General features: G+C 39.3%; 1 protein-coding gene across 1 annotated transcript in view; it reads left to right on the top strand.

The window, feature by feature from the left end:
* Positions 1-15919, top strand: part of KCNMB4 (potassium calcium-activated channel subfamily M regulatory beta subunit 4) — a 63104-nt gene extending 47185 nt beyond the window's left edge. The window contains exon 3 of the mRNA XM_065887866.1: positions 15751-15919. Coding sequence (XP_065743938.1) covers positions 15751-15919 — 169 coding nt within the window. The remainder of the gene's footprint in view (positions 1-15750) is intronic.
* Positions 15920-18326: the final 2407 nt, after the last annotated feature.

Here is an 18326-nt window from a genome sequence, read left to right as displayed (position 1 = left end):
CCTGTTTGTGGAAATTTTGAGAAAAAGGCACTTAATAACTTCTCTCAGTGATTATTTTTTTTCAGGGTTTGCAGCCTTTTCTGTAAAGAGAGCTTCTCCTTCTGCTTTGGTATTGGCTTCACAAAGCGACTCAGGGGCCCCATTATCTTATCTTAATGAGCAAGGGGAATATTGGGATGTCCTGGTTAATCAGTACTGTTGTTTTCCATCCCTCCCAGCCCCTGGCTTGTTAGGAAGTTCCGTTTGCATCACTGAATTCTCAGACATGCTAGATCACAACAAGCATCTTTTGATGTTTAAGAATTAGTTCCTCTAAGGAACTGAAAAGCCAAAGGGCATTTTGAACATTAGCATCATAAACCAACATTTCTAATTTCTGAGGCTGTTTCTCCAGGAGTTAGCATTGCTGAGGTGGAAGACGGGCTCTGAGAGACTTCCTTTGGGAACATAATGGCCCACCCTTAAACGTCCACATTTCTGGTTAAGATCTGATTTAATATGAGATTAAATCATTAAATATGAGAGAAATAATGGTATGGAAGCATGCACATTTGTGAATAGTAGAAGGGGTTGGATAGAAATTATAAAACTTTTTTTTTTATAAACTACAGGTAAAAGGATCAGAAATCAACAGTATTAAAATGACACTATCAAACTATACACTTACTACCTCTGAATTTCCCTGTGTAGAAATTCTACCTCAGTTTTTAAATTCAGAGTTTTAAAAAGATTTTTGAAGGAAAGATAAAGGGGAAAACAGTTCAGGAAGGTCAAATTTATGATGTGGTGTAAGCTTGTGGTTAAAATTAATATGGAGAATTACTAGTGCCATATCGTTTCGTGAAAGACGGAGTAGAGAACAATCAAGAATCTTTGGACACATTTGGTAAGGAGTAAAGTTGAAAAGGAAAGAGCAAAGATGTATTACGAAGACAAAAGAAATTTTATAGAAAAGAAGGAGACAGTTCCTTAGGGAAGATTAGAATGGAGGATTGTTTTAAAATTTTCAGAGTTCTGTTAATGTTGTGGTTAGGAGCAGTGGGTATTGGGGATGTGGTGGAACTCTAAGTAGGAGAAAGCACAATGTAGGAAAGTGGTGTGGATGAAGGGAAGAGAACTGCTTTACATTACCTTCAGGCATGTGTGTTTGTATGTAAATGCCTTTGTCATAAAAGAGCAAAAGTTGAAAAAAGAATGAAAAAGTAAATATTTTTTATAACTCAAGTTGGGACATTAGAAAAGAGTTTATTTTCTAGGTTTTTTTGGTTTTTTTTTTTAGTTGCTTTTGTTGATGATTTAATTCTGAATGACTGACTGGGGAAAGGGATAGAAAACTTGCGTTAGTAAGGAACTGATTATAGGATAGCAGCACGTGGCAGTGTGGTTGTCTAAATAATGGCTCCCAAAGATGTCCACATCCTAATCCCCATGTATTTTTGGTACCTTACCTTGTTACCTTATGTTACCTTGTATGGCAAAAGGGACTTTGCAGATGTGTTTAAGGATCTTGAGATGAAAGGCTTATCCTGGATTATCTGGGCAGGCCCTCAATGTATGGGTCTAAAGAGGGAGATAGTAGATCTGAGGAGAAGCATAAGATGTGACAATGGAAGCAAGAGATTGGAATGATGCAGAGAAGGGGCCAGGAACCAAGGAATGCAGAGAACCTCTAGAAGCTGGAAAAGGCAAGGAAACAGATTCTCCCCTACAGCCTCCAATAAGGAACAACCTTGTTAACACCTTCATTTTAGCACAGTGTATCAGAGTTCAGACTTCTAACCTGCAGAACAATAAGAGAATAAATTTGCATTGTTTTAAGCTGTTAAATTTGTTAGAGCAGCAATAGGAAACATACTGGTAGTAATTTGTAGATAGTATTAAGTGTAATTATCTTTTACAATGAATGTCTATGAGCCTTTCTTCAATTCTAAGCTTTAAAATTGCCACAGATTTCTAAAGATTTCAGTTCTGTGTTGTTACGTTCTATGGATTGAGAAATTCAATTCTCCAAGTTTGGAAACGTGGATATGTACTTGGTTTGAGGCTTTAATGGAAAATCTCAGTTCAGTCTCCTTCTTGTGTGTCTCCTTTATTCCTCAAACAAAACACTTCACTTCTGGTAACCAAATGTGTGTGGGTTTTTCCCCACACCAAGCAGTTCTCCATGATACCATGTAGGTGTCCTACAATTTAACTCAATTCTGACACTATATACCTGGAGATAGGGCTCAAGCCCACAGGTTAAGGGTTTTGTCTCATAAGATTGCTCCCACCCCACTTCAGATCCCAACTACAAGCAGTAGGTCCCCAGGTTACCCACAATTTCTGTCTGACTTGGCTACAGATGGGAGGTTCTCATGACACCCTCCTCAGGTTTGATTTGCTGGAGTGGTTCACAGAACTCAGGGATATACTTACTTGGGTTTACCAGGCCGTATCTTGTTGTGGTTTTGGTTTGCATTTCCTGATGATTAGTGATATTGAGCATCTTTTCATGTGCCTGTTGGCCATCTGTGTGTCATCTTTGGAAAAATGTCTATTCAGGTCCTCTGCCCATTTTTTAATCAGGTTGTTTGTCCTTTTGATGTTGAGTTATATGAGTTCTTTGTATATTTTGGATATTAACCCCTTGTCAGATGTACTATTAACAAATATCTTCTCCCATTCAGTAGGCTGTCTTTTGTTTTGTTGTGCAAAAGCTTTTTAGTTTGATGTAGTCCCATTTGTTTAGTTTTGCTTTCGTTTCCCTTGCCTGAGGAGCCATATCCAAGCAAAGTACTGCTAAGGTCGATGTCAAAGAGCGTACTGCCTATGTTTTCTTCTAGGAGTTTTAAGGTTTCGGGTCTTACATTTAAGTCTTTCATACATTTTAAGTTCATCTTTGTATATGTGTGGGAGAGTTGCCTTTTTGCCATTTTAATTACAGTGTCTCTCAGTGTGGACTTCTTTGGATTCATCTTGTTCAGGACCCTCTGTGCTTCCTGGACTTGGATATCTGTTTCCTTTGATAGGTTAAGGACGTTTTCAGCTATTATTTCTTCAAAGAAGTGCTCTGCCCCTTTCTCTCTCTCTTCTCCTTCTGGGACCCCTATAATGCAAATGTTAGTATGCTTGATGTTGTCTCAGAAGTCCCTTAAGCTATCCTCATTTTTTAAAATCCTTTTTTCTGTTCAGCTTGGGTGATTTTTACTACTCTGTCTTCCAGGTCACTGATCTGTTCCTCTGCATCATCTACTACTGATTCCTTCTAGTGTATTTTTTCTTTCCGCTATTGTATTCTTCAGCTTTGTTTGGTTCTTTATGTTTTCTAACCCTTTGTTAAAATTCTCACTGTGTTCATCCATTCTTCTCTTGAGTTTGTTGATCTCATGATCATTACCTTTAACCCTTTATTTGGTAGCTTGCTTTTGCCCCTTTTTAAAGTTTTTCTTTTTTCTGAGGTTATGTCTTGTTCCTGCATTTGGAACATATTCCTCTGTTGCCTCATTTTACCTAATTCTCTGTGTTTATGTCTATGTGTTAGGTAGGTTAGTTGTTTCCTGATCTTGGAAAAATGGTATTATGTAAGAGACGTCCTATGAGGTCCAATAGCACACTCCCCTCTTGTCACTGGAGCTATTTACTCTATGGGTGCCCTCTGTGTGGGCTGCATGCACCCTTCTGTTGTGACAGGCCAACCACTGTGGATGTACTGGTAGGTGGGCCTAGCCCCAGCACAATTGGCTGCCAGACCCTGCCTTTGTAAGATGGCTGTTAGCCTGCCCAGGAGGACCCAGGGCTTGTGCTGGCCTGCTGGTGGGCACATACTCCCCTAGCACTAATAGGCCAGAGAGAGGACTCCAGAATGGCACTTGCCAGTACCAATGTCCTCATGGTAGAACAGACCCCCCAAAATGGCTCCTGCCAGTGTCTGTGTCCCCAGGGGGAGTCCCAGTTACCTCCTTCCTCTCCAGGAGGCTCTCCATGACCAACAAATGGGTTTTCCCAGGCTGCATTCAAATTACTGCATCTTTGCTGGCACTCAGAGCAAATGATATTTCATGTGCATCCTTTAAGCACAGAGTCTATGTTTCCTGTGTTGCACCAACTCTCCTGTACTCAAGTCCCACTGGTCTTCAATGCCAGACATTCTGGAGGCTTGTCTTCTCAGTGCAGGACCCCCAAGCTGGGGAGCTCAATGTGGTGCTCAGACCTCTCACTCTTTGGGAAGAACCTCTGCAACTGTGATTATCCTCCTGTTTGTGGGTCATCTACCTGAGGGTAAGGATTTTGACTATACATCATCTCCATCCCTCCTACCCATCTGTGGTTCCTTCTTTTTTTCCTTTTTAATTTTATTTATTGGCTGCTTTGGGTCTTCATTGCTGTGCGTGGGCTTTTTCTAGTTGCAGCGAGTGTGAGCTAACTCTTCGTTGCAGTGAGCAGGCTTCTCATTGCGGTGGCTTCTTTTGTTGTGGAGCACAGGCTCTAGGCATGCGGGCTTCAGCAGTTGTGGCACACGGGCTCAGTAAGTTGTGGCTCACGGGCTCTAGAGCGCAAGCTCAGTAGTTGTGGCCCGTGGGCTTAGTTGGTCTGTGGCATGTGGGGTCTTCCCGGACTAGGAATTGAACCCATGTCTCTTGCATTGGCAGGCGAATTCTTAACCACTGTGCCACCAGGGAAGTCCCATGGTTCCTTCTTTATATCTTTAGTTATGGAAAAACTTTTATGCTAGTCTTTAAGTTGTTGTCATAGATTGTTGCTCTGTAAATAGTTGTAATTTTGGTGTTCTTTTGGGAGGAGGTGAGTTCAGGTTCTTCCTACTCCACCATCTTGACTACTGACACTACCTTGCTCTTCTTTTATTAAAGAAAAGAATTGAGTATCTTTTCGTATGAATATTAGCTATTTGTTTTTATTTTTGCCTGTGGGTCTTTGTGGAGTTTTTTTGGCTATACAAAAATGTATACATTTCTATAATTGGATCATCCATATTTTCTTAATAGTTTCTACATTTCATGTCTTAGAAATTAGGGTTGCTAAATTTAGCAAACTAAAATACAAGAAACCCAGTTAAACTTTAATTTCTGATAAACAATGAATAATTTCTTAGTATAAGTAAGTCCAGTATAATATTTGGGACATACTTATATCAAAAAACCCCATTACAAAGACCTTTGTTTTTCTCATTCCAAGGTTTGGTTTGTTTTTTTTTTTTGCGGTACGTGGGCCTCCCACTGTTGTGGCCTCTCCCTTTGCGGAGCACAGGCTCCGGACGCGCAGGCTCAACGGCCATGGCTCACGGGCCTAGCCGCTCCGCGGCATGTGGGATCTTCCCGGACCAGGGCAAGAACCCATGTCGCCTGCATTGGCAGGCGGACTCTCAACTACTGCGCCACCAGGGAAGACCCCCAAGGTTATTTTTAAACATTCAGTTGTTCTTCTAGAACATTCACAGTTTGTTTTTTACAATTAAGTTTCTGATCCATCTGGATTTTTTCCTTTTTTTTCTTTGGTGAAAAGAATAAGATGGGGAACGATTGCTTTTTCCCCAAATGATCAGTATTGTCCAGCACAATTTATTGAACAACCCATCTTTCCCACTGATTTAAAATAGTATTAGATTTTCACTTTAAAAACTAAGTAGGGTACACAAGGTGAGAACTATTATGGAATAACCTGTCTCAAATAGAATGTAGATGTCTTCTTTTCTCTAGTTTATTTCTGTTTAAACCTTAAATATTAGCATTTTGCCCAGAAAACACTTACAACCCTATGTGAAATAAGTAACTTACCTGGTAACTCAGAGACCCACAAACCAAATTACCCCGAAGAACAGCTTTTCTTAAGAAAAACTCAGAGGAATTGCTGGGTCAAAACAGTCATCCACTTTACAAAATCCTCCTCTTCTTTGATGCCGCCAGGGAGCTGAAAGTCATGCTCTCCAACAGTCACAGTCACGGATACAGGTGACTCTTCCTGAGCAGCTCACAGAGGTGGGTGGAAGAGGAAAGGATTTCATGCAAATTTAATGCAGTCTTAGGTCTGCCTTAGAGACTATCTAGATAGTTTAAAATTTTTTTCCATTTTTTTTAATGGAACAAAAACAGGATTTATAATTATGCCAAGCTGAATCTAGGATAAAATTGATTCATTGATTTGCCTTTTTTAAAGACAAAAAGTCATAAGCATGCTCCTGGTTTTCAGGTCTTAGCAATAATCCCTCTTTTTTTCCTGAAAACTCAGGAGAGATTTTCTCAGGCACGGATTATCCGTAATGGGCCCATTACCTCAGGGTTCTTAGACTCAGGCTGGGGAAGCAGACAGATGTATAGAAAATAATTACTACACAGTGTGGATAAGAACTTAAAAGAAGTTTTTTACTCTGGGAGCACAAAGCTGCCATGGTTTTCCCAGGCCTCTGCTTTAGAAGAGCTGGGTTGAGACAGCTGCTTGTCTGGGCTGCATCTGTAGAGACAACCGTCCTAATCAGTAGGAAAATGTTTGCTAAATAAGCCCAACCACTATAGTAATTTAATGTTGTTAAATGATGGCTTGGGATAAATTTAGGGGATATTTGTGTTCCTAGCCAAGGGACTAGTGTTATTGATTTTTTTCCCTTGCTTGTCTCTATCCGAGGTGCATATGTTAGAATTGAAAGTACAGTTGACCCTTAAACAACACATGTTTGAACTGCAGAGGTCCACTTATACATGGGCTTTTCTTCATTAAATACTATGGTACCATAGTTTTGAGGTTGGTTGAATCCATGGATGCAGAACTTGGGATACGAATGGCTTACTGTAAAGTTATATGCAGATTTTTGACTGTGTAGAGATCGGTCCGGTCCCCCTAACCCCCAACTTGTTCGGGGGCAACTGTAATCGTTAGCTCGTTAAACCTATTCTCTTTCTTAACACTGTTACACTGTTAGCCACTGTTATGGCTACAAGGGGCAAAGGAGGCTGAGGGGAATGAGGATATCTATACCAAAAGGAACTTTAATTTGATCAAAAGAATTTCCTGTGACTTCAACCTGGCAGTCTTAGACTGAAGAAGACATTTGTAGGAGATATGTTACTGCCAACATTTTAAAATCATTTTCTGAGTTGTGAGCCCCAAATTTGTAATGACAGTCGTCAACATTACCACTCCTTATGGAATATTGAATACTCACTATTAGGCAGCCATCTGCCTACACACCTTGCATGCATTATCTCATTTACTCCTCAGGAGAACCCTATAACGTAGGTATTATTATCCCCATTTTACAGATGAAAGATTAGGACTCAGGGATTAAATACTTTTCTTTAGATCATGTAGTTAGCAAGTTGTAAAGCCCATATTTAAACCCAGGTTCGTCTAACTCAAGTTCATGTTCTGAAATACTGTCCTACACTTCCAAGACTTAGAACTTTCCATCAGGGTGGACTTAAAGTATAACCTTTCCTATTTATAATTAATTTAACCCTTTATTGCTCCAAATATCATACCTGCCGGTTTTGCTCAATGCAAATTTCTCTTTCTGGAAACTGCAAGTTTGGGGCTCGATTTAATTTCCTCCATGAAGAACAGGCAAGCTTGAGGAACAACTCTTATACAATTAAACATTACTACTCTGAGTTCACCTAATTGGAGAAAATAGCTAAGAAAATGTAAGGATGTTTATAACATTTATAGACCTATAATCAGCCTTTCATCCACAGATAGGTGCCATCTATGGAGCAAAGCCATGATGTTGATAGAGTACCTCCCAAGCTTTTAAAAGCCCTTATCACAATATCATTGTTGGAGTCACGTGGACAGAAATGGGCTCACCATAGAGCAAATCACCATAAAGAATACTGCAAAGGGTCTCTGTGTTCTGGTCCCTGGTTCCTACTGTAATTTATAGAAATAACTTGATAACTAGGTTAGCTGTTAGGTGCCTTCCTGTGATCATATAAGAAGGTAAACATTCTTTTCTCCTCTCTTGGCAAGTTCTTATGATTGCTTCAAACAGCAACTAAACAAACACATTAGTTAATTACTCTCAGTAAGGACAGCTCAATTATGCCAAAACCAAATTAAATGTTTTTATCAGCTAATCTTCAGCTTCTGTCAGTAGAAGAAAAATCTTTTAAAAACCATGACAGTAGATCAAATCAGTTTCTTCATGGGGTGCATTTTAATTCAGTCTCCTTCTAGAAAGTGCGTAGCATAGAGTCTTGCTGAAAACTTTCAAGAGCTCTCTGAAGCCCGACTCCAGGCAGACAAAATTATCTGTGTGAGATATCATTTTGTCACTTCCATGTCAGAATCTAACCTGACAGAAGACTCTCCTTTCAACCAATAACAGAGACTGCTCCTTAGTGATTTCAGTCTTGAACCATTTGCTCTTCAGTTATTGTGAAAAACTGGGCTGATACATTTGATATTTAAAAAGCATTATTGGTAGGGTTGCGGGCATGAGTGACAGAGAGGGATTACAAGGGAGTACAAAGAAACTTTTCTGGTGATGGACATGTTTACCGTCTTCATTATGATGATGGTTTCACAAGTGTATACATGTGTCAGACTCATCAAATTGTATACTTTAAGTGCATGCAATTTGTTGTATATCAGTTGTAGCTCAGTAAAGCTGGGAAAAAAATAAAAAGCATTGTTTAGGTCAGGTATTCCCAGATGTGAGTAATCGTCAGCCTTGCCTGAAAACTTATTTAAAACCTCAGTAGAATTGAGACCTTGGAATCAGTATTTGAAAACCCCTCACATGGTTTCATTAACCAGCTTTGTAAAACTGCTATTAAGGGCCTTTAAATGTGTTACACAGATTGCTTTATGTAAGAACACATACAACCTAATTTATGGAGTTTAGCCCTAGCAAAAAGTTCGATCTGGTGAATTGGCATGCTTCCTTTTTTTAATATGGCAGCTGTGTAACTCATCTCTGTTCTTTTTTGCCTTGGGCACTGGGATGCTCAGAGGTAAGTTGCACTTATGCTTAGGGTAGGAGCTTTTCTTAGCCTGGGATTTCTATATTATCCCCATCCTAATCACATTGTATTTATTCTTTACCGTCAGTTTAAGGGTTTTATTGTACTTAAGTTTTTTGTTTTTATTTTTATCTATTTCAGATTCTTTTTAAAAGTAGGTCATGTTACAAATAATAAACAAGATTTAGAGCAGGAATAGATAGCACCTATTCAGAAGGTTCAGAGGATGAAATCATTACCTTTTTTATGTCATTTGGCTATGCTGCTACACCAGAGGCCTGGCATATTGGACTGATATTATGCCTGCAGAATTATTATATGATTGTGATAATGACGAGGCATTTACAGACTTTAAAATGAGATTTCATCAAAACACATAAGTGCAATTTCTGGTAATGATACAGCATATTCTTTCTCATAGAAATTGGGTAAAGCTTGACAATTAAAAACGTTTCCAGTGTTTATTGTATACCTGATGTGTAAGTGTACATAATTGACACATGTCTGTTCTAAAAGTGTTTAATGAGTGCTCTAAAGATTGACAGAATTTTGCAAGATGAAATAAATTAGAAATGTGTGAAGAAAATAAGACAAAGCATGAGGGGTCTGGTTGGCACAAAAATGTCATTATAGTCTTGCTAGAGATGGGCCAAAATTTTAACTTTCTAGCATGAAAAGGAAATTTCTCTGCTCAGATAAGAAGTACCTGTGATAATAAATCTAGAAAGATTTCTGTTTCCTATAGGATCTTTGAAGGAGATCATCTTGTCTTTTGATGGGTACAATTACCATCGTGTGATACTGGTAAATTATAATGCAGTTCAGATTTTTACACAAACTGGTTAAGATGAGTTTAAGAAATTTTCCAGTCCATTAAAAAAATAGGTCGCCATTTCCTCTCCCTGTTAGCCATCAGAACAAGCATTGTGAGGAAGAAGAAATCTCCTTTGGTGAGACAAAGTCAAAGGGAATCTATTTTTTATATTGAGGATGACACACACCAAATCTTTGTCTTCTTGTCTGGTATAGCTAGGTCTGCTGCTAGCCTATGGGGTGCCTTTTTACCAATTAGGACAAAGCCCTCCCCCACCCCCGGGCAAATCTAGCATTGAGGTCTGTATTTCCACCCACTATCCCTGCTCCCATTACCAGCCCCCCTGCTGCCCTCCTGTCTTATCCCAGGGCACTTTCATGCAGTGCACATTTTTTTTAACTACTTGAATTTTTCACAGTGCTTACTAAACTTTATTATGTTTTAGAGTCACCCAAGAGCTTCTCAAAAATGCAGATTTCTGGATACCACAGCCTCCAATTCTGATATAGTGAACTAGGGGTTGAAACCCAGGAGGTTGTATTACAGCAAACAGCAGAGGTGATTCAAATTTGAGAAAAGCTGGCTGAGGAGTAAATAGTACAGGTTTAAAAATCATACTCATAGGGTTTCAGATCATTATTTTAAGTTGTGTAATCTTGGGAAAACTAATCTCTCTTTGCCTCTGTTCCTTTGATTGTAAAATGACAAACATTCTTCCAGCACAGGGTTACTTTAAGGATCAAGAGAGATTAAATGTCCTACCAGAGTACCTGGAGGGTAGTAAGCACTTAAAAACGCTGGCTACTGTTATCCCGATATACTTTCTTTTTTTAAAATAAATTTATTTATTTTTGGCTACGTTGGGTCTTCGTTGCTGTGTGCAGGTTTTCTCTAGTTGCAGCAAGCATGGGCTACTCTTTGTTGCAGTGCACAGGCTTCTCATTGCAGTGGCTTCTCTTGTTGTGGACCAGGGGCTCTAGGTGCGTGGGCTTCAGTAGTTGTGGCACGCGGGCTCAGTGGTTGTGGCTCGCAGGCTCTAGAGTGCAGGCTCAGTAGTTGTGGTGCATGGGCTTAGTTGCTCTGCGGCATGTGGGATCTTCCCGGACCAGGGCTTGAACCCGTGTCCCCAGCATTGGCAGGCAGATTCTTAACCACTGTGCCACCAGGGAAGTCCACAGTATACTTGCAAAGCTCAACTCAGGGTAAGTCCAACCCTTAGGAAAGTATTTTTAAGGGAACCCACAGACAGCACTTACTCTTGTTTTATGATATTTGTACGCATCCCCCCTCAGGGCTTAAAAGTGTTTCTACACAACCCCAAGCAAATCTCTTGCTTACTTCTTTGAAGTCCTCAGATACAAAGTAATCATCCTTTTTTGTTTGTTTGTTTGTTGCTTATTGCCTACATCCTCATCACCATCCTGATTTTAATACATACTATTCAGATCTCATCAGGCCATTTATCTAGTTTGCCAAATGCTGAAAACAGTGATTCTTTTTGTAAAAGTTTCTCTTTAGTCCCACCATTATGGAATTATGGAAAACTGCATTCTAAGTCTACACCCCTTTGGAAATAATTTTTGCTAACCCATGTGAAATCTGCCTGGTAAAATTGCAGGAAGCTGAGGCGGAGGTGGGGTGTTCCCTTCAATTATGGCACTAAAGTCCCAGTTTGAAAGAGCCAGATTTTAATTATATCACAAGGACAATTTAGAGATTATCTCAGTAAATCCTATGACTGAATGATGGACTTAAGCATTACTCTGCAGAGAAATAAGTTTGTCCTATAGGGGAGGAAAAACTGTTTTTCCTTCTACCCCTCTTAGGTTCATTGCCCTGGGCCCTGTAAATTAGATTGACAAAAGACTGATTAACAAGAGAAAAACAGAGCAGTTTATTAACATGTGCACTGTGCATACACATGAGAGTACTCAGTGATGAGCAACTCAAAGAGGTGGTTAGAACTTGGGCTTATGCCATCTTTTTTTTTAAAAAAAGAAGGTAAGTGCTGAGTTAATAAAGTTTGTTTTTCCTCTGGTGCCATCTCTGGGCTATTAGGGTATAGAGTTGTCTCCAGTGATTAACGTCTGTCCTTCCAGGAAGAGAAAGGAGGAGAACTATCTTTACAAATTTATGTCCTGCTTTTAGGCAAATAGGGAAAGTGTGAAGAGCTCTCTTTGAAGCTGCTGCTTCTCAGTTGCCTTCAGTTCAAAATAATCCTTATGCCAAAGTGGCATATTCTGTACCCTTCATTCCCATCGAAGGAGACTGTGGGGCATCTTAGAACCGTATGAAATGGAAACAGACACTAGTTATTTTTAAAGAAACCATGTACACTTTTATATAATATTTTTACCTCAAAGAAGGCTTTTGAAGCGATTACAAATTCAACATGGCTAACTCAAGTGAGTGACGTTGTTTTGTCATTTGAAACATTAAAATCGAATTTTGCCCCAAGGGCTTTTTTGAGTGCGGAATGCTAAGCAATTTCTAAATAAAACAAATATCTGGGTCCACCATTTTCCAGTTATTATTTTCTCTCCTCCTTTCACTCACACTCTTTTTTAGTAAATGTTCTTCAAACTGTGTTTCAGAAAATATGTATAATGGTTCCAACCACCCTCATCTGTGGCTATTTTCCTGGCTCAGTTGTACAATACGGTAGTGCCCCCTTCTCTGCAGATGGGGGATATGTTCCAAGACCCCCAGTGGATGGATGCTTCAACCCATGAATAGTACCGAACCCTATATATACTATGATTTTTCCTATACATACATACCTGTGACAAACTTTAATTCATAAATTAGGCACAGTAAGAGGATATGTGAATTGCCAGGATCACTACTCTTGTGCTTTGGGGTCAATATTAAGTAAAATAAGGGTGACTTGAACACAAGCACTGCAATATCATGACGGTGGATCTGATAGCCATGACAGCTACTACGTGACTAACAGACAGGATACGCTGGACAAAGGGATGATTCACATCCTGGGTAGGACGGAGCAGACGACAACAGATTCCATCATGATGCTCAAAATGGCACACAATTTAAAACTGATGAGTTGTTTACTTCTGGAATTTTCCGTTTAATACTTTCAGACCTCAGTTGACTCGAGGTAACTGAAACCACGGAAAGCAAAACCACAGATAAGGGGAGGGACTACTGTATTGTGGTAAAGGATTCAGCTTCAACAATAGTGACTGGAGAAGAAAGGTAAAAGAAGATGCTCACTGAAGCATTTTACTAGAAAATTAGCTGTAAAACACGTTAGTATAGAAATCACATGCAAATTCATTAAAATAGTGTCAAAAATTCAAGTCCCCCTCTGCCAACCCCCCCCCTTTTTTTAAACCATTTTAACCGCATATAAGTATATAGTCTGTGGTATTAAGTACATTCACATTATTGTACACTCTCACCCTTTGATGAAGAATCTAGTTCATCTTTGTACAAATCAATTCTGCAGGAGTAGAACTATCCAAAAAAGAAGGGGAGGGGAGGAGAGGGGAAAGAAAAGTAAGAAGGAAGGTAGGTAGGAATAAAGGTAAGAAGGAAGGGAGGGAGGAAAGTCACGCCGAGAAGCTTTCACCTTCCCTTGCACATGTAGGTAGAGGGTCTGACAGCAGTGAGCTCTCGTAGCTGGAAAAAGAACCATGGCAGTGCTGCAGGTGGGATTTCAAAGACTGGAAAATATGACTAGAGCTGTATTGTGCCCTGACTATTTTTGGACCCAGGCCTCTGCTTTTTCCCATTCAAGGCTTGAAGTCTGTTGAAATTCTGCATGGCTAACAAGGCTGCAATTGGGGTGGTTTCCCCTTTGCCAGTAGCAAGCCATTTCTTAGCACCATCTATGTACAGCATAAACAGGCAATGACAAAGTCAAGGGTCTTACAGAAGCAAAGGATACGCACATTAATATATATCACGAATTAATGGTAGCACAAGTTCTGAAGACAATGCGTTGCTATAGGAATTCATAAAAAGGAGTAACTTCTGCAAGCTAGGATGATTTTTGCTTAATTGTTACAGTGACTCTGCATTCACTTAGTTCAAATTTTAACTGAAATCAAATGTCAATAAAAATCTCACTTTATGTGCAGGATTTGAAATGATATTATGCACAAAAAAGGGGCAAGGATTACGTAATTTCAAAGCCAGTCTGCAAAACCGTTTTTATTAATGCTACATGATGGCTGCATTACAGGTAGAAGAGACATATCCAACATTCTTTGTCAGTCTCCTGGGAAAATAGGTCTTGAATTATGAGAGCTGTGGTTAGTGAGAGCGCCTCAGGAATACATTCCGCTGTTAAATGCACTGCTCTTGTACTCTAAAGCCTCTGATGTTCTTGAGGGCAATTGGACTGACTATTCCGCATTATTTTGGTGGAAGCATTGCTACTCTAGCATAATGGAACAGACTTTCCTGTGGCTGAAATGGAAATATCTTGCAAAATGTGAACCTCTTGTATGAAAGCTAAATTCCCAGGATCTCTCTCTAGTGGCCAAAGATGACAGATCATGGCTTGTGGAATGTATCTCATCTTCACTTCCCGTGAATGAATGAGACCAATGTTGGAATTGCAAATAGAAGCCCCACATTGATAAGATTGAGATATATTGCTAAGACTTTGCAAAATATATCAAGAAAGTGGTCAGTGGTTTAAAATGATGGCTAACCCTACCCAGAAGCATGGAAAAATGCATTAAATCCAACCATTCACTAGTCTGTTCATTATTAAAAACCTTCACAGGGTGAAGCTGAGTCGACCCGAAGACTACACCATAGGTCTTTCTGTCTAAATTCAAACAGTGACTTTAACTGACTATTTTTGTAAATTAAGATCATCTGGCAGGTACATGAAAAAATGCTCAACATCACTAATCATCAGGGAAATGCAAATCAAAACCGCAATGAGATATAACCTCATACCTGTCAGAATGGCTATTATCAAAAAGACAAAAATAGTGTTGGTGAAGATGTGGAGAAAAGGGAACCTCTGTGCACTGTTGCGGGGAATGTAAATTGGTGCAGCCACTATGGAAACAGTATGAAGCTTCCTCAAAAAATTAAAATTAGAACTACCATATGATCCAACAATTTCACTTCTGGGTATTTATCTGAAGAAAATGAAGACACTAATTTGAAAAGATGTATGTACCCACATGTTTATTGCAGCATTACTTACAATAGCCAAGACATGACAACAACCTATGTCCAACAATGGATGGATGGCTAAAGAAAATGTGATTTTACATATAAATTATATATTATATATATAAAATGGAATATTATTCAACCATAAAAAAAGAACAAAATCTTGCCATTTGTGACAACATGGATGGACCTTGAGGGTATTATGCTAAGTGAAATAAGTCCGATAGAGAAAGACAAATGTCATATGATTTCACTTATATGTGTCATATGATTTTACTTACACGTTGGAATCACATATAAATATATAAATACATTTAAACAACAACAAACAACTGGGCTTATAGATACAGAGATTGGATCGGTGGTTGCCAGAAGTGGAGAGTTGGAGAAGTGGGCAGAATGGGTGAAAGGGGTAAAAAACAAAACAAAACATCATTTGGGTTTGGATTTATTTGACAGTGCCAACCCGAAAGCAATTTTTCGACTGATTCAGCAGACGTTAAAAGATGCGTGAGAAAGTGGAATCTTAAGCAACTTAGAAGGGAGGAAAATAACAGTGTAAGAGATTGCTATACTTTTGACATTTTACATGTAAATCACATTATAAATAATATGCATCAATTACTTGATTCAAGACCTCAGAACTTTTCATAATGGATTTGAAGCACAAAGTACAGTATTTATAGTCAGCATGAAGTCTTTGCTTTCACTGATGGTTATGACCTTTGGGCCAGAAAGCAAGTTGAGCTCCGCGCTGTGAAGAGTTATGTCATGCCAAGGCAGTTGACCGCTCTTTCTTTCCTATTCTCCACTGTCTTGCAGACCAGATGATGTGCTCCTGCATCGCACGCATGATGAGATTGTCCTCCTGCATTGCTTCCTCTGGCCCCTGGTGACATTTGTGGTGGGCGTTCTCATTGTGGTCCTGACCATCTGTGCCAAGAGCCTGGCAGTCAAGGCAGAAGCCATGAAGAAGCGCAAGTTCTCTTAAAGGGGAGTCGGCTTATGGGAAGCAAAGCACAGAAGCTGCACTCATCTGCACACATCTACCTGCAGAGCCTGCTTCCTGGCGCAGGAGATGGAAGGGGCTGTGAGAGGTCTCTGAGAGGCTCCCCCTCAATGATAGCAGAAACAGGCACAACCGGAAGGCTTGGAACCTCATAGATTGTTTTCCATGTGTTGTAGCGATGGCTAAAGGGTCAAGCTGTAAGGAGTATCTGTTTCAGAAAATCCAATAGAAGTTAATTTTCTTCGGGAAGTAACAGTATATAATTGTACAGTGTAGAATACAAACCATTATGATTTATGCTACTTAAAAATATTAAAAGAGAGTTGTCTGTGTTCTTTTCTATTTTCTTTTTTTATGCTTAGAACACCAGGGTTTTAAAAAGGGGTCTTACGGGTTTCATTTGATTTTGCTAGATTAAACTTTTACTTGGAGACAGGAATTCCTGCACAAGTCTTGACCTCACAATGTAATCCCCAGTTTCCACTATTAAAGAGTACCTTTTGACTCCTGCTTGAAAAAGGAAAACTGCACTGTTAACGCAGACTCCAGTCACTCCTGTGACTCTTCAGCAAGGAACCCTCAAAGATTGGGAAAACATTCTCCCCACTCGCCTTTGTTTTTCACCCGATTATTTCTTAAGAGAGGGAGATGATTCTGAACAAGGCCTGTCCTAGCTCTAAGAGGACTGTGCCTCTTTGTTCATCTGTTCAGGTTATTTTTGATGGATTTTATCTCTGTGAAGTAGAATGTACACGATGTGAAGGACACTTTTCAGCTTAGTTAAATGCTATTTTGATTTCTTTTTTCTTTTAAGTCAGAAAAAAAAATAGTCAAAATCAGTTAAACATTTTATTATATTTTCTTTGTCCTTCCTTGGATGTTTTCAGTATTAAAACGAAAATATTGCTGCAGTTGTTTCATTTGCTTGGACACACCCGGAGATGCAAGCCAGCTCACATCACTCTGCTGATGAGCTCTCTGTGCCTTTATCAAAAGTTCACTGAGGAGACCATACTTCTTTGCATCCGTTCATAAACTCAGATTGCAAGTATCAATCACAGGTCTCAGTGAATATCAAACCTACCCTATTTATTTACCATGTGGAATCAAACCTTTGTTTCGATGAGATGTACATTTTTGGTCAAGGAAAAACTGACAACATAATCTCTCTTTTGGCTTTCTTCTAATATCCTTCAGACATGCTTCTATTAGAATAAAGGCAAACTGGAACTTAAGGGCAAGCTTCCCTCAGTTATTTGGGCAGCATTCTAAGAAAGATACGTATTCGTGGAATGATGATTTCCTGACTTTAATCCACATACCAATGTTTTCTTAATTCTAGAACGCAAGAAACTGAGTGAGCCATTGTCTTCTGTGGAAGACTAGGGTGTTGGGTGATATTTTTATTCCAATCCAAGTGTTACAGATTTCACTGTGAAAAAGGCCTTGAACACACTATTTATGACATCCTTTGAGGCAGCTACAGTGCCTTGACTTCAATCCCAGTTTTCTGTTGCAGCATCCCTGTTGTCTTAGCAACACAGTGAACCATTCTGAAGCACAGAGTAACACGAAACTGGGAATCAGAGAAAGTCACCTTTGCATCACATTGTGAGAGATAAAGTCTACTTTATCCATTTTTATCTTAACCCAATAATCTGTGATTAAGTGATTACAGGGAGTAGATAAAAATAGTGCATCAACATTTGTGTTGGTAAAAAGGGAAGGTGATATATATTGATGAGTTTTTATTTACCAGTTTTTTACTCATCCATTTATATTAACTAAATGCTTCCATTTAGGCTCAAAGAGTATACCTGATTATATTCTGTAGGCTGATTTTTTGGAAAGAAGGAGAAGCATGCTGAATGACTGAGGTCACATATAGTTTTAAGGTCTTCCTTCCTTGTAGCCAGTTAAATTTGAGGTTCTTTATTATACTTATCATTAAAGATAGAGTTTGAAGGAACAAGAAGGCATTTTTAAGATCATAGATGGTAAAGAAGTTTAACTTCTTAATATTTTAATTTTCTTTTTTATATAAGCAAGGAAATGGTATAAGCTGCTAGAACAGAAACCCCAAAATATGATGACTCATGTAAGATAGGAGTTGATTTCTTTCTCATAGAGCAATCCAGAGGTAGTTGAGAAGTCCAGGACAGGGAGGGTAGCCTCTGTTTCATAAGGTAACCAAGGGATCTAGAATCTGTCTACCTTGTTGTCCTCTCATTACCAAATGTGTTATTCTTCCCATAGTCAAAGCTGGCTCAAAGAAGCACAGCCAATTTGTAGCCTGTGAAAAGAGAGGAGTTTGGGAGCTAGCTATTCCCTTTTAAGGAAGCTCCACCCATCACTGTACTCAGAGTCCATTCGTCAATACTGACTACAT

Source organism: Phocoena phocoena, chromosome 11 (assembly GCF_963924675.1).
Source record: "Phocoena phocoena chromosome 11, mPhoPho1.1, whole genome shotgun sequence".
NCBI lineage: Eukaryota > Metazoa > Chordata > Mammalia > Artiodactyla > Phocoenidae > Phocoena > Phocoena phocoena.
This window is presented reverse-complemented; position numbering and strand designations above follow the sequence as displayed.